General features: G+C 35.6%; 1 protein-coding gene across 1 annotated transcript in view; it reads right to left on the bottom strand.

Annotated features, from left to right (window-relative positions):
• Positions 1 to 24,409, bottom strand: part of COL19A1 (collagen type XIX alpha 1 chain) — a 185,048-nt gene that overhangs the window by 42,090 nt on the left and 118,549 nt on the right. The window contains exons 16-29 of the mRNA XM_070738981.1: positions 21,587 to 21,598; positions 17,093 to 17,137; positions 16,874 to 16,909; positions 15,081 to 15,134; positions 14,197 to 14,241; positions 9,973 to 10,017; positions 8,818 to 8,907; positions 7,095 to 7,139; positions 6,917 to 6,994; positions 3,071 to 3,106; positions 2,921 to 2,974; positions 2,776 to 2,829; positions 1,417 to 1,458; positions 409 to 462 (exon numbers count right to left, since the gene is read on the bottom strand). Coding sequence (XP_070595082.1) covers positions 409 to 462; positions 1,417 to 1,458; positions 2,776 to 2,829; positions 2,921 to 2,974; positions 3,071 to 3,106; positions 6,917 to 6,994; positions 7,095 to 7,139; positions 8,818 to 8,907; positions 9,973 to 10,017; positions 14,197 to 14,241; positions 15,081 to 15,134; positions 16,874 to 16,909; positions 17,093 to 17,137; positions 21,587 to 21,598 — 690 coding nt within the window. The remainder of the gene's footprint in view (positions 1 to 408; positions 463 to 1,416; positions 1,459 to 2,775; positions 2,830 to 2,920; positions 2,975 to 3,070; positions 3,107 to 6,916; positions 6,995 to 7,094; positions 7,140 to 8,817; positions 8,908 to 9,972; positions 10,018 to 14,196; positions 14,242 to 15,080; positions 15,135 to 16,873; positions 16,910 to 17,092; positions 17,138 to 21,586; positions 21,599 to 24,409) is intronic.

Here is a 24,409-nt window from a genome sequence, read left to right as displayed (position 1 = left end):
ATGTTTGTGAAAAAATGTTCAAGATAATTTTGTACAGGAATTCTCCCTGGCCCTTCGTTGTTCCTGCATTTTCTGTAAAATGCAACGTTAAGTAGGAATGCCTATTACCTGGCCCAGATTCCTTTTCTTACAATGTTTCCTTCATAAATTCTGCTCCTGTGCAATCATCTCTTTAATTAAAAGCTTCTATGCCATTTCCAGAAGAGTTGACCAACTAGAACTGGTCACTTATTCTGAGGGGAATGGTGCAGGAATATGGGATGCACATGGTCTTTTAACCTGCCAAAATGTTAATTATTTCTGGTGGTGATAATGATGTATTTACAACCTTAAAAAGCAAGAAACTTGCATGTAAAATTAAATAAAATCCACAAGCCTCATTTTAAAAAGCTCACATGAGGAACTCACCTTTGACCCTTCCCTTCCTGGAATCCCTGGGGGACCTCTTGGACCAGGATCTCCCTTAATGGCACAAAGGCAATGATAGAGTGTTTTTTTAAAGTAGCCTTGGATAATGTATTCACACAAGAAATTATACCAGATATGCCTTCCTGACTTTAAGATCCTGCCTATGATAAGTTTACAATATTGCATTTTCTCCTCTGAGAAAAACATTCTGACCAAAAGATAAAAAATCTTGGTGGTTATCCTTCTAAGATAATTTAAAGCAGAGCTTAAGGGAAAATTGCTTTATTTTAGATTTTTGTTTATGAAGTGATAAATAGAAGAATCACATCCAATGTTAAACTTAAGAATTATTTGTAAACAGGAGTCTCCTTTACTCAGGGAACTTCTGTAAAAGTTGGTTGAACAAAACTTTAGATAGTAAGATTTTGAAAATGCATGGATGTTATACATGCAGAAAAAAGCATCAGTCATTTTACATTTTTGTAAAAGAAACATAATCCTTCAGTTTGGTCTAATGGTTAAGGCATCAGGCTATAGACTAAGAGAATATGAGGCACAAAGACAGCTAGGAGATCTTGGGCCAGTCACTTTCTCTCAGCCCTTGGAAGGCGGCAAATATATCTGAGAAACCTTGTCAAGAAAACTACAGGGTCTCTGAGAACTGGCCATGAATGAATGGAGGTTGGGTGTGTGTGTGTGGAGAAATAAAGTCATCCTCCAAACAGAAGAGGCACGAAAACCCACAGGCACATGAAACTCTTTACCCTAAATTATAAACTCTGGGTTGACTTACCATTAACTGTTAATAAAAATTGTGGATGGTGAATTATGAATAATGACATCTACATTGTTGTAGATGTTCCATTGCTTCTAATCATTGTGACATCTATATATAGGAGACCAGTGCATTCCAAAGACTGATAAGACTAACAGGATGCAAACCACCGAGCCTATGAAAATGTGTGTTCTTTAAAAAAAGGGATAGAGTGGCTACAAAATGGCAATTACCTTTAATAAAGTACTTATATCACCAAGGAGAGGAAGAGCAACCTGTAATTAAACACACTGTTAGATTGCTGTTTATACAATACCAAAACACATTACTTTTTTCTTTACTGCATTTGTTTATTCCACCTATTCAGATAAACAGTGTACAACACTTGTATCAAAAGATAGCACTGTTTTAAAAGTTAATAAGGTATGCAGTTTATCCCTATTTTTGACATTGGGAGAGATGATCAATAATTGTTGAAAGCAATCTGAATTTAACCTGCTATTATATAATTTATTGTGAGATTTTATTGTTATTTAAATAAAACAATGGAATGCATATTAGACATTAAAACAATCAATCAAGTCCAGAGATATTTCACGAGAAGAGTCCTCCATTCCTCTGCTCGCAACAGAATACCTTATGCCACCAGACTTGAAATTTTGGGCTTAGACAATTTAGAACTATGCCGCCTTTGGTCTGACCTAAGCGTAGTACATAAAATTATCTGCTACAATGTCATACCTGTTAATGAATACTTCAGCTTCAACCACAACAATACACGAGTACACAATAGATACAAATTTATGGTAAGCCACTCCAAACTTGATTGCAGAAAATACGACTTCAGTAATGGAGTTGTCAATGCCTAGAATGCACTACCTGACTCTTCTTCCCCACACCCCAAAAACTTTAACTTTAGGTGACCTTATCCCATTCCTAAGAGGTCTTTAAAGTGCATATATAAACATTACCGTCCCTGTGCTAATGTTCCCTTTTATTCATATCCATTTCATGTATTCATAATTATGTTTACACTTATATCTGTTATCTAATACATATATCTTTTCTAGCAATGTAGGGATCATTTAAGGAATTGATCCAAAGATAATTTCAACTCTTTAAATGTAAATAATTGACTTAATATATATATATATATACAGCCACAATTGAACCCAACTTTCTGCTGCTAAGTGAGACAGTTAATAAGTTAATTTTGCCGCATTTTATGTTCTTTTTTTACCAGTTGTTAAGTGAATCATTGCAATCATTAAGTTAGCAAAGCAATTGTTATGTGAATTTGGCTTTCCCATTGACTTTGCTTTATCAAAAAGTTACAAAAAGAGCCCCCATGACATTGCAATTGCAATAGTTATAAAAATGAGTTGTTGCCAAGCATCTGAATTTTGATCACGTGACCATGGAGTTGTTGCAATGGTTGTAGATATGAAAAATTGGTCATTTTTTTTCAATGCCATTTTCACTTTGAACGATCGCTAAATGAGCTGTTGCAACTCAAGGTCTATCTGTATTTAAATTTTAGTGATTTTAGATACTTTACAGCCTTCAGTGTAAGAGTTAGTTTATATACATACTGGGTCACCTGGAGGGCCTGGGATTCCTGGCTTTCCATCTCGACCTGGAATACCCTAAATGTACATAAAGATAATGCAGGGTTTGTTGTTGTATTGCTTTTGTTCAAGAAGATATTACTACTACCCTATATTTATTAGTACTTACATCACGGCCAGGAGTTCCAGGAGTCCCAGGAAATCCAGGAGGTCCTCTTGGTCCCTGTAGAAGGAACATTTGGAGCATTAGGTATCAAGGAAGACTTACACAAAAAACAGAATAAAAGTACTGACCCAGATTTCTTATGAAATAGCTTACTTGGAATCCTGGCATCCCAGGAGGCCCTTTAGGACCCTGAAACACAAAGCAAGGAGTGAATACAATCATCATCCTTATTGTCAAAAAAGGGGGGGAAGGGGTTTATTGCTAATAAAAATTTGCCCAAGTAAAAAAAAAAAACCCCACCCAGGATTTCAAAGAGATTGAGATGGACCTCATTTCTGATTATTCATCAACACAAGTGTATCACTTGAGGCTAAGATTTAAATTAACAACTCTTAATGCTTTTTTGGCAATGTTGTTATAGTGGGCTCTAGCACAATTATGCTTAGAGGTTTAGCCACGATTGTGGAGAGCTTTTAAAAAAGTATGCACATAGTCCATCAGGCCCTATAGATAGATATGGTTTTAGGTTGCGTAATGCCTTTCTAGTGTTATTTTCTGTAAAATCAAAGTTGATTGTGGTACAACTAGGAAATATTGGGCATTAGCCATTGCTGTTTACAAAGACTGAGCTGAATAATGACTTAAAGAGGTTGGCTTTAGCTGTTTCATTGTTATAGTCTTTACCATTGGGTTCCTTAAGGGTGGGATGGATCTTTGAGATGGTTGTTTACAAAGTTAGAGAAGCACATGTGAACTTTGTGTGTAGAAGGTTTACTTCTTGATTGATGTGATAATTGGTGCATTCAGTCTTTATTGGTGACACAGATTTTTGTAGTGGCTTTTAAAGTTTGCAACATAGCCTGTTTTATTTTTTCACCAAAGAGATCTTTTTTTTGGACTGGAGCTTCCTTATTTTTATGGGTAATTTATTTTTCTTGGTTTCGGTGACTATTAGTGGTACATATAATTTAATGACTTTTTGGATTTCAAACAATATATTGTAGTAGTCTTCAGCAGTACAGTATTACAGTCAGAGAATAGTGCATGCCCATCGAGAGACAAGAGGTCGGCATCTCTGATATAATAGCTGGCTTTTTAAAGTTGTAATTGGTTATCCCATCATTGAGGGGGTTTCTGTAAGGACATATGTTGAGACAAAAGTCAATCATGCTATGGTCACTGTTGAGAAAGAGTTCTTTTATTTGTAGTCCATAAATTGAGTGTAAACTGTTGCAGAAGATGAGATCAAGACAATTGTTAGTATTGTCCGTTACTAGTTGATCTAGCCCTAGATTGATAATAGCATTTTAAAGGGTTGAATGTATGGTTTCAGTTGTAGGACCCTACCTCAATCTACTTTGAGGTAGATTAAGTCACCAAGAAATATAAGAGGAAGTGGGTAGGAAGCTGCCCACGTTAGTAGTGAGGTTAGCTTGTTCCCATGTGTGATGTCATAATCAGGGGTTCAATAACATAGTAGGAGACAAAGAATGGTATTTAAGGTCAGTTCATAGATAATAGTTTCTTGAAGATCGAATTCATGTTTAACTTGCACCTTTTTTAGGTTCAGTGATTTCTTATAGAAGATTACAATTCCACCTCCTCTATGGGTTTCGCGATCAGATCAGTAAACATGATAGTCACTGTGATAATGGAGTTGGGGAGGGATGCATTTAGCCATGTTTTGCAGATAAATATAACGTCAAATTTAGCAGTTTTTAGTAAGAGAAGGAGTTCAGGTATTTTGTTAACGATGCTTCTTGAATTCATTAGTTTGCATTTAAGATCAGCAGTGGTTGATATTGAGGAAATAAGGGGCGTGCATACCTAGTTTTGGTTTATGGGGGTTGATTTTGGTTGAAGGTGGATTGGGAGTTTGAATGCTTTTGGGTGATGGTGGTTTGAAGGTTGGCTGGTGGATTGTGGGTCTTAGTTTTGATGCAGCCAGCGTGGTAGTTGATGTACAGGTTGGTTTGTCTTTGGTCTTGATATTTTTTGAGATCTGCTCAGAGTTCGTAGTAGTGGATTCATTGTAATATGGATAGGTCATGCCTTGAGTGAAGCTTTAATTTCTGTTAATAGAGTTTATAGCATAAATGAATTTTTATTCGTTTTTGCAAATAACTCTGTGGGGCTACAGAACCATGTCTATACTTAAACTTCAATGATTTCTTCAGTGGGGAATTTTGATGCAATAATTTTGTGAACCTAATCTATATCAAGTTCATTTGTGACTTTAAACCCAAATAGAACAATGGTATTATGTTTTTGTTCCCGTTTAAGGGTGACTTTGATGAGTAAGTATATCAAACATGGTAATTAGATCATCCAGTATAGGTAGACACAATGGACAGAAACAAATAAATGTGGGAGCTTTTTGTAGGAAATTGGCTACATTTTTGTTTATTTCCAGGCAAGTATTGTAAGCATAATTTGAGCACATGGCATTTTTTGAATTCTTCATTCTCTTTTATTACAATGTGGTTTTATTACATTTATAGCATATATTGTCATTGGTAGAGGTATCTTCCATTTGGGGGTATTTGATTATGGAGTTTTTTTATTTTTTGTTTGGCATAGTTTATAATCAAATAGTGGCTGAGAAAAGATCAATAGTCTAATAGTGGCTGACAGATTAGTTAATTAGTATCACTAATTCATCAAATTAATTAATATCAATAACCAATCAAATCAGTTAGTATCAAATAATCAATGGAATTAATTAATTAATATTAACAATCAATTTATATCAACAATCAATTAGTCTAACCATCAATAACAAGTCAGTTAATTAATTATACTAATTACTGTATAGTTAATTAATATTACTTAACCAAGTCAAGTGTTCAATCATACCAGTAAAATATTAGATTAATAAAAATCAAATAAGAATATAATCTATCTCAAGTTAACAACGCTTGACTTAATGCCTGGATTATTAATTGATCAATTGAATGGAAATAGACAGTTAAATGTTATAATGAGAAATGATGGTAGGAAGGAATGTTGGTTGGAAGACAACCAGATTAAAAAGATGTGAGTATGGAGGTTTTCTGGGGAAGGAGTAATTTTTTTTGACATCCATCCATCCATCCATCCATCCATCCATCCATCCATCCATCTATACATACATACTTACATACATACATACATACATACATACATACATACATACATACATATCCATCCATCTATGCACTCCTTTCATATGTCATCCCTACTAACATTTTACTGTTGAGTAAAGCTTCTCAAGATATTGGTCAAAGTCCTCTGTGGGGTTATTAGCAACTTAGAGGATGAGTGATTAAACTCCACAGGCAAAGGAGGTGAGCTATCAAAATACCTGCAGCTCAGGTCATTTGTCAAAACCCTCTGCTAGCAATTATTATTTATTCAGTTATTACTTATTTACGAGGGAAAGTTACAGAAATTCATCTTTTCTTTTAGGGAGTAATGGAATTTAAAAATCTTTGCTGAAGAGAGCAGTTTACTATCTGATTTAAGACTTAAATGCAAATGTAAAATATACAAAACATGACATTCATAACCCTATAAACTAATAGATTCCCCCCCCCCCCCAAAACTACTCCTTTTCAAATGACATGCATGGGAGAATAATATGACCCAAAGGCATCTTTATCCCTAAGTAGATATGAGCAGAACTGTGCTTCTGGCTTAGTTGTACTCTGGGAAAAGACAGGAACAATTGCCTTGCTAGGCACCAATATATAATTCCTCTCTCTCCATTCCCTTGACAGTCACAAAACCCAAACGGCAACAACTTTATTTAGCCATTCTATTTTGACATGCTAGCAAGTGCAATAGTGGGATCAGCCAAGATCCATTTTATTATTTCTTTGCAGAGGAAAAGAAAAATACACACACAGAATCATATATTACAGTAGGGTTGCCATCCCCGTTACATCTATCAAGCAGATACAGAACAACATCCATGTTAACAATCAGGTGAAAGGGGCACAAAACAAAATGTATACTTACAGGTAGTCCTGGGGTTCCATTCCCAACTGACTCTACGTCTCCTGGTGGGCCTTGCACTCCAGGGAGCCCCCTTTCTCCCTGATAAAAGAACAAGCTTTTGTTTTTTTAAAAAAAATCTTCGAATCAAAGCAAGACTCCAAACTATTTCAAATATAGGATAAGTATAGACTTTCCCTACCTTAGGCCCTCGTGGACCTATTGTCCCGGGAATGCCAGATAATCCCTAAAATAGGGGGGGGGGGAAGAGAAAGGTTTGTATATTAGGACAGAATGAGGCCACACAAGCAATTCTGGATGCCCCAAGAAGGGTGAATGAAAATCTTTTGCTTCATGAATTATATTGGGTGCTGGTTTGCTTTTGTGTCCAATTTAAGGAGTTAGTTGCGTACATTTATTTATTTTATTTATTACATTTGTATGCCGCCCCTCTCCATAGACTCGGGGCGGCTCACAACAACAATAGAAAACAGTTCATAACAAATCTAATAATTTTAACAATTAAAAAAGAAAACATTAAAATCCCCGTTATTAAAACATACATACACACAGACATACCATACTTAAATTGTATAGGATGGGGGGAGATGATTCAATTCCCCCCATGCCTGACGGCAAAGGTGGGTTTTAAGGAGTTTATGAAAGGCAGGGAGCGTGGGGGCAGTTCTAATCTCCAAGGGGAGCTGGTTCCAGAGGGTCGGGGCCACCACAGAGAAGGCTCTTCCCCTGGGGCCCACCAAATGTCCCTGACATAGGGCCATGCTATTTATGGGAATCGTCTTTTTTCCAATATATCAACCCATCCATCTGGCAGAGAAGGTATATTGCAGGTACTGTCAGTTAAATAACTTCAATTGGTGGGGTGTAGGAAGAGAGCTTTCTTTGCCCTTGCCATATGGAATATTCTCTCTCCAGAAGTGAGACCGGTCCCCAACTCTTATGGGCTTTTAGAAAGTATTTAAAATATGGCTCTGCAGCTTCATTTGGGGAGAAGACATTGCAGGCGGGCTGGTTGGTGCCCCAAGAGCCCTCCTTCACCTTTTGAACTAATTCATAACAGCTCTTAGTCATCCTTGCCTCCTTTTAGGTTCTAAATTTTCTAAATTAAATTTTACATGCTCTTTCTATATTTTAACATTTATTGTACACTGCTCACATACCTTCCCTGAGAGCAGAAAATTTGGCAGTTCAAAAACATGAAATTATTTTTGTGTAATTAGAAAATAATAAGAATTCTTAAATTGACGGGGAAAAAAATCAATTTAAGACACAGTTGTCCTATTATTGCAAAATAAGATGTCTTATAATGATAATTATTCACTTCTGTTTTAGTTTCACAACAATTGATGAGATAATTATTTATGAGTAGTAACAAAGGGAATCATACGGTGAGGGAAGACGAGAAATGTGTAGAACTGAATAGCTTTCAACATGGAGTTATCCGCAGCTGTTTACCTCAGAGAGATCTTTTCAAAAAGCTCATTATTTATGGCTCTGGGTTATACAAGTGTATCTTTGAAATACTCTGTGCTAGGTAAAAGAACAATGGGTATTATGTTTATGGAAATTCTCCATCATCCAGGTCATGGTTAGCCCAAAGGTATTTTGGGACGTCAAAAGGCAATGAAATGTTGTATGGACATGGTGGAAGAAAGGATGATTTGCAATAATAGAAAGGTTAGGGAGAGATATAGTAAATCGTGTTGGTGAAAACTAGTTTTAGCTAGGTTCATACTTTTGAATTCATACTTTTGAATTCTTTGAGATACTATTTCTTTCTTGTGCTTAATGAAATACAGTAGTATATGCAATGCTGGTAATTCCATTTGCAGTTGGAATTTTTCTTCTGTTGACCCTATAGTCTTTTCTGCCATAGAATACTTAATGGTACTTTAAGTACTTACTGGTTTTCCTGGAACACGTAATCCTGGAGGCCCTGTGTCACCTTTAGAACCCGGAGGCCCAGGCGGGCCTATGATTCCACCAGAGTCTCCCTATGAAATATAGATGGAAACAATGCTAATTTGATAGGAAATTATAAGAGCCAAATTAATGTATCACATTTAAATTGACTGAATTGTTTTATCTTCACATTCCTCCTGTGTTGTCAAACCACTTTCTTTCTTTCTTTCTTTCTTTCTTTCTTTCTTTCTTTCTTTCTTTCTTTCTTTCTTTCTTTCTTTCTTTATTTAATTTTTATGCCACCCTTCTCCTTAGACTCAGGGCAGCTTACAACATGTTAGCAATAGCACTTTTTAACAGAGCTAGGCTATTGTCCCCATAATCCGGGTCCTCATTTTACCCACCTCGGAAGGATGGAAGGCTGAGTCAACCTTGAGCCGGTGATGAGATTTCAACCTTGTCAACATAGATAGCCACTTTTTTAGCTATCTTCTCAAGTAGCCTTAGTCAATTAATTTTATATCATCCTTGTTGTTGGGCCTAAACTAGTGAGATTGCTTGTATTAGCAAGATTTTTTTAAAAATCCATTCCAACCAGAAACTCTCCAAAAAGAAAAGAACAAATCTCTGCTGGAGACTCTTAATGTTACAATTGTTTTCTGGCTGCTTTTTGGCAAAGGAGGAGGGAAAATGACCATGACTTGCTTTGCTGGAAAGTTCACTTCCTAAATGAATGAAGCTAAGACAAAGTGATGGCGGATGCTAGCCAACAAGAAGATTTAATTTCATTTAAAAAATAACTTCCTATAAATGTAATAATTTTCAATTAATTTTATTGTAACCATTACAATCACAGTATGGTGGAAATTTTTGGAGTGCTCCTTTTAAACATAGAGAATTGAATGAAGTCAGATATTACTTTTGCTCTCTTTAGTTGATAAGTACTAAACTAACCCAAAATTTACCATTCAATTTGAAACATAGCCTCAGTTTAAAAATGTTCATTGTAGTCATATTTTTTTACAACAAATGAGATAACAAAATATAGAATATTGAACCTATCTGAGGTAGACGTGACAAAACCCATACAGCAACTATGGAACAGATATATTGAAAATACAATACATGCAATTATTTGATATTGGTTTAAAAATTACCTTTTCTCCTTTAATCCCTGGTATTCCATGTTCTCCTGGTAAGCCCTAGTTGATTAAAAAGAAAGGTATATGGTCTTCGACTTTATAGTTAATTATCTATTTAAAACATTTATGCTTTCTAAAACAGTGGAATAAAAAGAATTATGTTTATTTGTTGCTTAGGAAAATGGAAGATTAACAAAACTGGTTTCCATACATTTATAATTGTCTAGCATTGTCTATTTAAATTGTTTATTTAAAGAGAAAAATAATTGACTATAATATTGAAATCGAAGACAAGTAAACCATCAACTAATATTTAAGGTGGTTTTAGTAATTTTATCTTCTTTTTTCTTTCTTTTTTGTATTTTTAAACAACAAATAGGGGAATTTTTTCACTAAGCTAAAAGATTTAAATTCTGACTTATATTGTTAAAATAATATAATATCCTTAAATGTAATTTCTAATAAAAAATATACTGAGCACTAACATTACAATTTTGGTAATTCTTTCTCTACTTATTATCGTACTATAAAAAGTTAATATTTTTCTTATTGTTTTCTTTTTGTTTGTTCACCTTTTTCTTTTTAAAAATAATTAATATATTTAAAACAGATATAGGGTAAAACATAAGCACTAAATTATCTTTCCTTTTCTGCAGATGATGTTAGATATTTTTAAGGCAAATGAATTGTTGAAGAAATTGTAATCTGATCTTGATTTTATTAAAAATGATCATAAAATCAGATTTTATCTGACATAAATTTGTTTTTTTATTTGCTTTCAAACATGAGACAAAATTTTAACCTTATATATTTAAAGGCTTTAATAAATGAAGGAAGTAGACATAATTGCATGATAAAAAGTTTTCCAAGACAACTTCGCCTCAACCAAATTGACTTTATTATTTATCCTTATTTTCTTTTTATCCCTGTCCTTAAATAAAGGAACATAAAACATGAAATAAATTAGAATATATATAAACAAATATACCCTTTTTTGGAGTTTTATTCGGGGTTATATTATATGTGTGACCATTCTAAAATAAATTCTAAAGAAAACAAGCAGAAAATTAAATAGCTTTGAGGCTTTAAAATTAATTTCATTCAACGAAAGTAAAATGTGTCATCTTTATACCATATCTATCTATCTATCTATCTATCTATCTATCTATCTATCTATCTATCTATCTATCTATCTAATCATCAGAAATAACAAAATGTATCATAGGAATTAAACAGAGAGAAAGGAATTATTTCCACTGTAGGAAAAACCTTTTTATTTCATTTCTGTGTAAGGTGAAACTCACATACAGTGAACCCTCGAGTTTCGCGTCCTCAAGGATCGCGAAAGGGCTATTTCGCGAGTTTTCAACCCGGAAGTAAACTCCACCATCTACGCATGCGTGCCCTTCCACGCATGCGTAGATGGTGGAGTTTCCCCGCCGGGCAGAGGCTTCCCTGGGTCTTCCCCCTCTTGCCCCCGTAAGACCCCAGCGGCGGCGCGAGCAACGGCGTGGGCGGGCGGGCGGCACGCGCGGGGACACCCCAGCTCGGCTCCCCAGCTGGGAAGCGGCCCCAGCAACAGCGTGGGCGGGCGGGCGGTGCCCGCGCGCTTGGGGACATCGCAGCTCGCTCCCCAGCTGGGGAGCCGAGCTAGGGAGTCCGGACCGCGCGCGCGTTGCTGGGGAAAGCGCGCGCGCTTGGGGAATCCCTAGCTCCGCTTCCCAGCTGGGGAGCGGAGCTAGGGATTCCCCAAGCGCGCGCGCTTTCCCCAGCAACGCGCGCGCGGTCCGGACTCCCTAGCTCGGCTCCCCAGCTGGGAAGCGGCCCCAGCAACAGCGTGGGCGGGCGGGCGGTGCCCGCGCGCTTGGGGACATCGCAGCTCGCTCCCCAGCTGGGGAGCCGAGCTAGGGAGTCCGGACCGCGCGCGCGTTGCTGGGGAAAGCGCGCGCGCTTGGGGAATCCCTAGCTCGGCTCCCCAGCTGGGGAGCGGAGCTAGGGATTCCCCAAGCGCGCGCGCTTTCCCCAGCAACGCGCGCGCGGTCCGGACTCCCTAGCTCGGCTCCCCAGCTGGGAAGCGGCCCCAGCAACAGCGTGGGCGGGCGGGCGGTGCCCGCGCGCTTGGGGACATCGCAGCTCGCTCCCCAGCTGGGGAGCCGAGCTAGGGAGTCCGGACCGCGCGCGCGTTGCTGGGGAAAGCGCGCGCGCTTGGGGAATCCCTAGCTCGGCTCCCCAGCTGGGGAGCGGAGCTAGGGATTCCCCAAGCGCGCGCGCTTTCCCCAGCAACGCGCGCGCGGTCCGGACTCCCTAGCTCGGCTCCCCAGCTGGGGAGCGGAGCTAGGGATTCCCCAAGCGCGCGCGCTTTCCCCAGCAACGCGCGGGCGGTCGGGACTCCCTAGCTCGGCTCCCCAGCTGGGAAGCGGCCCCAGCAACAGCGTGAGCAATGGGGTGGGCGGGCGCGAGCAACGGGGTGGGCGGGCGAAGGGCGGGCGGCAGTGGAAGCAAAAACACCATCTGCGCAAGCGCAGATGGTGTTTTTACTTCCGCACCGCTACTTCGCTAAAAATCGATCATCGCGTGGGGTCCTGGAACGGAACCCTCGCGATGATCGAGGGTTCACTGTACTTTGATTTCTTGTGAATCAAGGAAGTCATTTATATATGCATAGGAATGTTAAAGAGAATAGTTATGAATTACTATGTTCTGCTCATCATATAAATGAAAGAAAAATCTGTTTCATCCCCTTACAATGAACTCAGAATAGCCTAACAAGATATGTGTACCTCACTGTTTTTAAAATTTGAATAAAGTAGATTAGTTTGGTAAAGTTTCACTTGTCTAAAACTTTTCAGTGAATTTTATGAGTATCTGAATTCAATTTTTCTGGACAGCTACAACCTCATAATCCATTTCTACATATGGTGAATTAGGAAGTCTAAAAACAAAATCTCTTCCTGGGATTGCAAGCCATTAATTTATCACCAACTTCTGCACCGGCTTGAAAATGCTCTTGGAACTGTAGCTAACATAAATAATGGTGAGACAATTAAGAAGACAGTTATGGCCTCTGGATCCAAATCAAAGGTTGTAATACCCGAGAAGTACCTTAATTAAATGAGTAATGCTTAATTATTATGAGGCTGAGCCATGACTGATGTGAATCTTAAATGTGAACTCCATGTAATATACATGGAAGTATAAATGTATGTAAGCAAATAGGGCAAAAATGTGATTCAAGAAAATGAATTAACCAAAATGGAGCAGGAAGAGGGCTAGATAAATTGATGAGAACATGTCTAAAGGCCAGATGAACCCAAGACTAGATTCAGCATGTCCATGCTGAATCCAATATCAAAGAAAGATGCCGGTACATGAATTCAAGGATAGCTATACATTTCAAATAAACAACACAGCTTGCATGCGAGAAATGAAAAATCTGAAAAACAAAATCTGAAAAAAATCTTAGCAAGGTGAATGCACAGAAAGAACTTAACATTTCAAAGTTATGCATTTAAGAAGCACTTTTTCATTTAGGTGATAATGTGTAAAGGGAAAAAAATCTCGATAAGCAGTATCAGACATACAGAAGTAGGACATTTCAGAATTTGTCTACTGTTCCTGCCAGAAATAAGAATTGGCCTCATGGCTTGTGTTACTTTAGTAGTGAATAGGTAGTAAATGAAAGGAAGTTGATCTGAAACCCAAGTAAGTGTATAATAAAATCAGTTTTAATTAATCACCATTTAATATTAGTTTCCTCATTTGCCAGGCAACAAACTGGGAATCCTAGCAACATTAAAGCCTCTAGCTGCATTCTTCTGCAAAAGGTTTTTTGAACCAGACTGCCAATAAAAATATGCCAATCTATATTTATATTGTAAACTGTTAAAATAATGATTAAGGCCACCCTTCTTAGTAACAGTGCAAGACATAGAAATGGAATGGCATATTCCTAACTACCCAGAGGCATAGCCATAAAGCTACTGAGGCCTTCTATGGTAGCAATTTCACATGGTCACCTATGCGGTGGTGATATGAAGACTGTCTGCCTTAGTGATTTAATACCGCATTTGATGGGATGAGTGAAACAATAAATTGTTATTATGGAACACTTCAATATGCCTGGTTCTAAATCTCTGCATATATACCTTGTAAAAGAAGCTCACCAACAGTTTAATATTGTTATTTTATTGGTTAATATTTTACTTGAATAATCCTTACAAAGAGCAGTATGATACTTGCCTTTTCTCCTGAAGATCCTCTGGGACCAGGTGGTCCTGGAAATCCCTAGAACATTATGATAAATATGAAATTTTTAGAAAAGGGAGAGAAAGGGGAAAAAATCCCTACATATATTTAGTGTTCTTTTTTTTAATAAAGGGATATATTTGAAGAAAATACATGAAAATGCTAGCTTCTTCTAAGTAACAAATATAAAATTCTTTACTGTTTAAAGATACAAAAATCAATATACTGAAATTGGCGCCGAAGTAGTCTAATATTCTGATTTTTAATGTCCACATGCAAAAGGGAAAAACAGTCTGTTCTGAATAGAAGACAACCTGATTTCCAGAATCTGTTGCACTACATGCAACAGAAAATGTAAAACAGGTAGTCCACATTTAGCGAGTGTCTTGTTTAGCAATTATTCAGTTACTATAGAAATTTAAAAGTAACTTTGTAACCAATCCTTGCATTATAACCTTCACAATTCTGTAAAAGAAAGGAACGTTGAAATCATAGAATCATGACATTTCACTTAACAATTGCTTCGCTTAATGAGTTGCTGGTCACTAAACAAGGACTATCTAGAGCAGGCGTGTCAAACTCACATTGTCACGGTGGAGACATGTGATGTATTGTTACTTTTTCTTCCTTTGCTAAATCAGGCATGTATGGCCAGCACAAGACACATCCAGCCCGCAAGCTGCAAGTTTGACAGCCCTGATCTAGATTTAGATGTTCATCTATGTATGAATTCAAGGATCCTTTTGTCAATTGCTGACACAAAAAAGGAAACTAAATCTCCAGACTGATCTTGTATTAGTTGGAGATTTCTTTTCAAAAATTTTTTTAAAACATGGGAAACAGAAAATAATGCAATTCATTAAATATATTTTACATACCGGAGGTCCTGGATTTCCAATAGACCCTGGAAGACCAGACTCCCCTACTTTGCCCTAAAACAACATTTTAAGAAAGGTAAGTTATATATCAAACTGTAGACTTGGTAAGTATATATACTAATTACACACTACAGTTTGTTTCTAATGCCTACAGATCAATTTTACTCTAAAAAATGAAAGTGAAATCACTTGCAAGCCAAGTAACTCCAGAACCTGTTGGCATAATCTCTTTGCAACATGTTCCCAATGGTGATATACTAGTGGATGACTTCTATTTACATACAGCAACATACCCACTTATTGTACAGGTGGCTGTTTTGAGCCATGGATTTGCATAAATGTGGATGACAAATCAACATCAAGAGAACCTCATTATCTACGGTAAAGGCTTTTGTGTATCTCCAGTTTTTGGTTTGTAGTTCTGATTATAAGACAATTATTGGTTTTGCAACCCAACAAGACAGACACAGACTTCAGAGGATAATTAGAACTGCAGAAAAAACAATTACTGCCAACCTGCCTTCCATTGATGATTTGTACACTGCATGAGTCAAAAAGAGGGCTGTGAAAATATTTATGGACTCATTGCATCCTAGACATAAATTGTTTCAAGCCGTACACTCAAAATGTCGCTATACAGCATTGCACACCAAGACAACTAGACTCTAGAAGAATTTCTTCCCCAATGCCATCACTCTGCTAAACAAATAATTCCTTTACCACTGTCAAACTATTTACTAAGGCTGCATTACTATTACTATTAGTTTTTCTCATCTTTCCTGTCACCCATCTTCTCCCACTTATGACTGTATGACTGTAACTTGTTGCTTGTATCCTTACGATTTATAATAATATTGTTTCCTGATTGCTTATTTGTACCCTATGACAATCATTAAGTGTTGCACCTCATGATTATTGACAAATGTATATTTTCTTTTATGTACACTGAGTGCATATGCACCAAAGGTAAATTTTTTCTGTTGTCCACACTTGGCCAATAAAAAAAATTCTATTCTATTTTTGAAATGTTTTCTTTGCAGACGTGCAATGTGTACTTTTGTACAGAACTTGTTATCTAAAAGTGATATCATAATTTAGTCATTATAGTTACCCTTTTGGCTAAAATTTAATCTTGGATTTTGGGACTTGCTAGAAGCATAGGGAACATGCCTCAAAAAAAGGATAATATTGGATAAAAATAATCACTTTCGCTGGAAGTAACCATAATCAATGAGTATCATCAGTTAATAATGAAGGAAAGAATCTTTGTGCATTTGCTCAGATCTGTAATTAAGGTATTGTCATCCCTTCACAAATACTTATAGAACAGATAAATGCCTTGATCTGTAAATTTGGCAAGATGAAATTAATTTATACTACATGATGAACAAATTCAGTCACCAAATCTGTCAGATGTTCACCACTGAATGTAGCTTTTCCATAAGGCCTATACATTTAAAATCCAAGGCACAGAGTTTCAGAGATGAAAACAATATAATTTCAGAAATACAGTATTTGCGTAATAGGAATCTAAACATAGATTCTTATGCAAATATCCGATCTGAAAAAAAGATATGAAAGAATGCAAGTGGGTAGGTCATGAATTAATTTCTCCAAGATTTTTTCCAGAGATAATTGTCCAAACTAGATTACACTCTATCTTCTCTATAACTCAAATATCGATATACACAAACTTCACATTTTATCTACAAAGAAATTTTAAATGTATTGTAAAGTATTAGAAATATTCACAGGTTCCTGTAAAGACAAAGGAAATTTTGAGCTGTACTTACTGAATCTCCCTTTTCACCTTTTTCAGTAGGTTCTCCCTGTGATAGAGTACAAGTTAAACTCAATATTTATCAGAACACTTTTACTTAAATCCAGATTTGCTCTCTGTTTCTAAAGGTTTTGGCAAGAATGAAACCCACTTTTAATTTCCAGAAGTCCCATATAAAAAATAAAAAATAAGCCACACAATCATAACTATCAATAGCCACTGATGTACTTACTTTTTCTCCTTTTGCACCTTTTAATCCCTTTTCATCTCGAAGACTCTTTCCCAAAAAAGAAAATAAAGATCAATTCTTTCTAATTTGTTAACAAATTAGAGATCAATTTCCCCAAATCTTCCTTTTTATAATGGTTGGTATAATGAACAATTTACATTATATAGTTGCAATCTAAATACTGAGGAATTATATTTAGAATAGCAATATATGCATCTCTGCATTTCCATATGAATATAGCTGGCATATTTCAAATTACTTCAAATTGGAAAAAGTGTTTTAAAAGTCAAAGGTAACATGCCAGCAGAGTTCAGTATTGCTTATTCTCAAAATAAAATTGTATATATGTAAGTATGTGATATACAATAATTATGTGGGAAGGGAAAGATTGTATGAATGATATATTGGTTCAAAATGGATGGAGTAACCTACTTTGGTAGAATAACCTCTATATTGATTGTTGATTATCTTTCCCTGTTCAGTTCAAACTGGTAATGTTTCTATAAGGTACTACAACTACCAGTATAAGGCCCCGAGTCCTCGGAGAGGGACAGCATATAAACCCAATTATCAATCAATCAATCAATCAATCAATCAATCAATCAATCAATAAATAAATACAACCAAACATATTAAACATTCAATGGCCATAACATAACATAACATAACATAACATAACATAACATATTGGCAATTGATTTAAAGTATGATATTCATTTAAACTTTTTTCCTTGCATTTTTTTCTTTGAAAAGTCTGGTTTTGCATGTCTTTCTGCTTTGTACATATGTGCATGCTCTCCCACATGTACCCAATATATACATGGTTTTCATGCACATATTTGTCAGTTTTTTTAATCTCCAGAATTTATTTCAGTTAAAATTGATACCTTTAATTGATGGATTAAATTTATATCAATTGATGTTAAGACGGATTACAGTATAAACTATTTTCAAGAATATTAGTAACAGTTTTGCTATCTGATCTTCCTGTGGATAATTATCATGCAGGTATAACAGTTTTTAAATCTCAAGATTATTTTTCATTGATTTATTAGTATAAACAAATTTCTGGATATAAACAGAGCAAGTTGTTTTCAATTAATATTATAGTGTTTTTAGCTTAATTTATTCATCTCCCATCTTGAAAATTTGGGTCCCTGTTGCAACCCGAAACCCTGGTTCCAGAAAGTCTAAGTACTTAAAACTAAAGTTTAGACTAGTAAATCATCTTCCTAAATACTAAACTTAGCGCTTCTTTTCTGGAAAGTTGTTTGCTTGAGAATAAATCATTAAATATTTTGCATTGGACAGCTGAAGGAAGCAGTGTATTAGTACACTACATGAGGGTTAAAAGATGATTAATTTCTTGAAGGTGAAACAGCTGGCCCCCCATGTTTTGCCAGAAGATATTAACTGGGAAACATGATAAGGCATAGGAATTTGAAAGGTCTTATAATTGTAAGAAACATGAATCTGGCAGACAGATACATATGATATCTTGAGGACCTCAACTTGGGTTCATGTCACCTGCCACAAACTTAATCTTAAATAGGAATTAAGAGGCTACTAAAATATGCAAAATATACCAAGAATGATTGCAAGAAGTAAGTTATACGTAATGAAGAAAAAATGCCAGGATATAATTAATTTTCTAGGCGCTAAAGATTAAGAAATATAAAGCAGAACTTCCAAAAAACTGAAACATGGAAGTTCAATCTATTGTGCAGTTGGTATAAAATACAGCAAAAGCTAGGTGCCTAACAACCCAGAAATGTAGTAATCTTTAGCAATTTGTGTGCACACAGCTGGTCATAAACTGTTTTTCCACAGACTGAGGAAATGAGCTCATTCATACAAATGTATGATAAAATAACTCAATTTGATTTAATACATTTTTAAAAAAAATCTAAGGCTAGTACATTGGTGTAATTAGTAAAGCGCCATTACTAACAGTGGTGAAAATAGAAAGAGGCAGAAAATTAGAAATTTCCCAAAAGGAAGGATGAAAGTACTAGAAAAATAATGAAATAGAGATTGGGAAATTATACCTATCATATTTTATTGCAGTTTTGATGGTACTATATAGATCAGAGGAACAGAATTGCAGTGATTTTAAGAGAAAGCTGGAAAAAAATGCGAAGGGAATAGATCGTTTATTTTGGAATACCACCTCCATCCCCCGTCCAAATCAAAGGAAGTATTCTGCTTGATCACCCACCCTTAGATATTAATTCAGGATATAGTTTATCATTTAGGAACAGACTTTTGGTCACAAATTTAAGATAGAATAGTCACCTCAGTTTAATAAAGTTTGAAGAACTGTTCTGAGTCAATGATATAAAGTCCAAACTGGCAAGCTATTGTTATGGATTTTGTTGCCAAACATTGATAACAAAACTGAATTTGTAATAAGTAACAATAAAAAGCATTAGAACTCCAATTAATTTGAGATAATAATATAAAGATGAGTTAGATGAAAAAGATAAGAAAGTGAAACTTCCAAAGTGTATAGAACAGGGGTGTCAAACTTGCGGCTGCCCCTCTCCGTGGACTTGGGGTGGCTCACAACATGTCAACAACAAGCAGTATACAAAATACAATTGGATCCAATTAATATAAATAATTTGCCGACATTGGTTGAAAAATATTTTTTAACTACTAACACATTTGTGAATGGTCACTAATTGAAACTGTCACTAAATGAGGAATGGGTATATTCATAGCTTTGGAGACCTAAGTTCACAGTATAGCTGAGAAGTTGAATGCATTGCATGACTTTTACTACAGAATGGAAGCTGTTATAAAACTTCCATGGAAAAGCTCTATTAAGACTCCAAAGAAAGAATACAGAAGAACTGATCTTTTTTTGTAGAAATATGAAGATTATATGATATTTTTTCATAGAAAATAAGAGAGGAGGTTAAACATAATGAAAGACAATCCTTTGGTTTTGCAACATAAGAAATAGACTCAGAGTCAAGCAAACTGAAGACAGGTTGAAGATGGATCATGTAGTTTATTTAGGTAGGCAAATGAAAAGTAAAAGTTTGACTTCACTGTGGCAATAACAGATGTTAACTGAAAAGATGGCAAAAGAGCTTGTTTTTAAAAAAATTAAAAGGCTGCCAGCTGTTTCAATGAATTAAAGCTAGATGATTAAACATTACAAAACCCCTATTTCTGAAAGACCAATTTAGCTATATAGATTAAAAGTCATATCCAAATGATGTAACCTGTTCGCTTATTTTGTATTAAAAATACGAAATAATAATTACATCATATTTTCCATCAATGTTTTAATTTGGTCGTTTAAAAGGAAATCTTGTGGATTGTCAGGATGTGACAAAATGATAGTCAGAAAGAAATGTTTCATCTGTAATTCCCAATCTTCTCATACTGCAGCAGAACATCTAATTTAATTATTACAGTTGAGCAAATTCATGACTTGTATAATCCACTTTGTTCCTTACTAGAAATTCAGAGTCACCCAGGAAAGAGCAGCAACAAATACTGGATCAGTTTGGCAAGCATATGAATGAATTTAGTAATTTGTCAATAGTACCTGAGCCAAGTTTTAAACTCTTTTCATATAAAAGATTAGTTTTCTGCCACCCATTTCTTTTTAACAATGTTATTTCAGGACAAGGATTGAGAAATTCTAATCTGCAAACCTCCCGAAGATCTATTTTAATAGTCCAAAATACATATCCAATCCACCCTGCAATTTACTTAATTTTCTAGGTTCCTTTTGCCAATCAATTGTTACAGTTGTATATAATCAAACATATTACTACATTAGTTCACCTTCATCTCTATATGCAAGCTAAAAGTCAAAGTAATTATCACAAACAACAACAAATACATTAAGATAGATCTGATTTCAGGATAAAACTTACATAAAACTTATCTTGCTAAACAAACCTTTTCAAGGTGAGTCACTTTGTAGGGAAGGTGAGTGGTATAAAAACTTAATAAATAAATAAATAAATAAACAAATAAATAAATAAATCTATATATATAAAAGCAAAAACCACTCACACCATAATCACGGAATCTTCAGAACCGTAAAGCCTACAAACTTGAAATTTGTCCCTAGTAAGGATTTTTTGAAATGACCATCAGAGGGGATTGTGTGCACATGCATCTGAGGAGGGGATGATTAGAATGAAAAAATACCTAGGTACTACTGGGTCATCAGCTAGTAACATAATAAATAAAAGGTGCCTGTCTATCATTCAATTTTAAGTAAAAGGGTTAGTATTCCTATGGAAATATTATTAATAAAATAGATTAATTTGCATTTGTATTATATTCCAAATAATTTCATCAGTATTTTTGTAGTACAGAATTTGATTTTTCACATGCAAAAGATATACCGGTAAGTATCTGAAGATACTTCATGAAGATAGGAAGTTGCTGAATTGCATAATACTGAGATACTCATAATATCCATACCTGATAATTCTGCCCTTTAAAGGAATATTGAAATACTGGAACACCTGGAGGGCCCTAGAATGGGGAAAGAAAAATCAAGAGTATAATTTTTCAGGTTTGAAGATAATTTTTCTTACAAATGTATATTCAGGGAATCTGTTAGTTGATTAAGGTTCCATTAAGACAAACAGACATATGTCGTTTTATTATTGCTTATGTCTCATGGAAAAAACATATGTATGTATTTATATATTTGCTACATTTAGTAACCAACCCTGATTGGCATACCACAAATTAAGAATTAACAAAGAAACAAAAACTCGGCTAACCCTCCCATAAACCAGGAAAGGAAAATATTTTTGTACAAATACCTAAATACCTAAATGGAGGAATCATTATTTTTAACCAAGAATGAAATTAAAGGTTTGATGAAACAAGAAAATTATTAACAATGTTATGAAATTTGTTAAGAGCAGATGACATTAGTTGCTGGAAGAACTGTTTCATAAAATGGCCTCACCACGTAGAAGCCTACTAACTTGTCCAAAGTCCAAAAATAGCCCAGAAGAAATGACTCTCAGTAGACCTTCCTAAAAAAAAAACCAGACTAAAAAATGAATATTACTCTAGAATAGTTTCTTAAATTATAGTTTTGATCAATCTTCTTAACCTGTTTTTTTTACATTGATTTCTTTTTGAAATGCAAATTATTAACTATAAAACTAAGTACAGTATTGTACAATTAGGAAGGTGTTATGTGATATCTTTGACTCCAGGACAAGGATTGGCCTCTATTTTTATAGAGGAAAGCTCCATTGTATTTCCTGCATTTAAAGGTTACATAACACATTTACAGCATCTTGAGTTGGAAATAAAGTTTTGACTCTTATTTACGTGAATAAAATATTTTTTTTTTCTGGGAGGAAGGGAGGCATGGATAATTTGGGATATTGCTAGATTTATTGACAATCTACTTTCTACTTAATTTGCAAAAGTAACCTGAATTGTTAGAACTACAAATCACAATTAAATACAAATGCATCAACATCATTTGGAACATTAGAATTGTTATCAATATCAGAATAATTAGTTGGTTCAAAATCCAGAGTTTTTAAATATACAGTTGAATAATGTCAATCATGTACTATTAGTTCTGAAAGGATTAGAATCTCTCACATCAATTAATCAATGGCTAAAAAACTTAATGTTTCTTATGAACTTAAATTATAACCAATTCAACAAAATATTCTTGTTCACTTTAACTGGATATTCCAATGATTATTTTTAAAAAGCAGTCTCTAAAAGTTATTAAACTTATTCATACAAAATATAGTTTGGTGTCCTGTTGCCCTATTTTAATTAGTTAATACCTTTTAGAAAGACCACTGTGGTTTAAAAATGTGAACGTGCATGTGAATTATATATTGAAAACTCAACACTTAATCTTGTGATTTATGGTTTCTCAAACAGAAAGGCAGTGGAAAAAAGATAATTCTTCAGTATTTGAAAGACAGGCATAAACCTAGATTTACAATCTTATATATGTATGCTTTTTTATTTATAAGTCATATACATCTATGAATGTAATGAAAGATAGATCAATATTGTTTTGTGTGGTTAAAATTTAAATGATCTGCAAAAAAGATACCTGAATTATTTCTTATAAGCAACATAATTTATCTTCATTATTTTTGCTGGGGGTTTTTTTTTTTTGGAGTATTTTTCTTTTCTTCTTCTTTTTGTACATTAAGACAATGGCATCTAAAAAGAGCTCAATAATTATTCAGATATACGGTATGTATTTTGAATTAGTACCACTAACTACATTTTAAAATGTAGATTTTTTTTTTGCCTCTTCTTAAGAACTATTTTCTACTTAAGAACCCGAGCCCGGAAAAAAATCCCAGGAAATTTGATAGCGGCACGAAGGCCCAGCAAGTTTCCCCTTTAATCCTGGCCATCTCAGGCTTTTCTGGGCTGCCAGAAGAGCCTTTCAGTGGTGCTTAAGGAGGCTTTGGCAGTCCAGAGCGAAAGGAGCGTTTTCCTTTCTCTGGGCGCTTGGAGAGGGAATAAATCACTTCACTGTGGTGACTCCCTCACACTGCCTCCCTTACACCCGGCACGAGGTTGCCTCCCAGAGCATCTGGGCGCGGAAAGGCAAAAGGGGGTGTTTCGCCCCAGCGGGATCAACTCTGCTTCAGCCAAACCGAGGAGTCACCACAGTGAAGGAAAGGCACCAGCTACAAAGTGAGTGAGCAAGAGGAGAGGGGAGCCCTTCAGCATGGGAAGGAAGAGGAAGCAGGTAGCAGCAGCAGCAGCAGCCATCTTTCAGTCAAAGGAGTGGGAGGTTCCCCCCTCTCGCCTGCCTGGGTTTTTCTCCTGCTGGGTGTATAGGAGGTGCGTGTTCCTCCTCGCCGCCTCAGAGTCCCTCTTTTTTTTTTAAGCCTTAAAGTATTGGATTTTTTTGATTCACCTCACCTCACCTTCTTCCTTCGGCAGTGACTGTCTTCCTCCTGTTCTTCCTGCTGCTCCTCCCACCCAAATTCTGACCTTTTATTTCTTTCCTAATGGGTTTGCACGCATTATGTGCTTTTACATTGATTCCTATGGGGAAAATTGCTTCTACTTACAAACTTTTCTACTTAAAAAGCTGGTCACGGAACGAATTAAGTTCTTAAGTAGAGGTACCATGGTAGTATTAATATCTCTTAAAATAATTTATGTCGGAATCAATAGACTAGAATAGAATCTATAAAATGGAATTTTATTAAAAAATAAAACCTTCAACATGCTGAATATTATTTTGTGGGAAAAGGAAGACAAACATCTATTAAGTTGAACTCTATTTTCAAACTTATTGATGTAACACACACAAGCATACCATAA

The sequence above is a fragment of the Erythrolamprus reginae genome, chromosome 1 (genome assembly GCF_031021105.1).
Source record: "Erythrolamprus reginae isolate rEryReg1 chromosome 1, rEryReg1.hap1, whole genome shotgun sequence".
NCBI classification, from domain to species: domain Eukaryota; kingdom Metazoa; phylum Chordata; class Lepidosauria; order Squamata; family Dipsadidae; genus Erythrolamprus; species Erythrolamprus reginae.
Note: the sequence above shows the minus strand (reverse complement) of the source record. Positions and strands in the feature narration are given on the sequence as shown.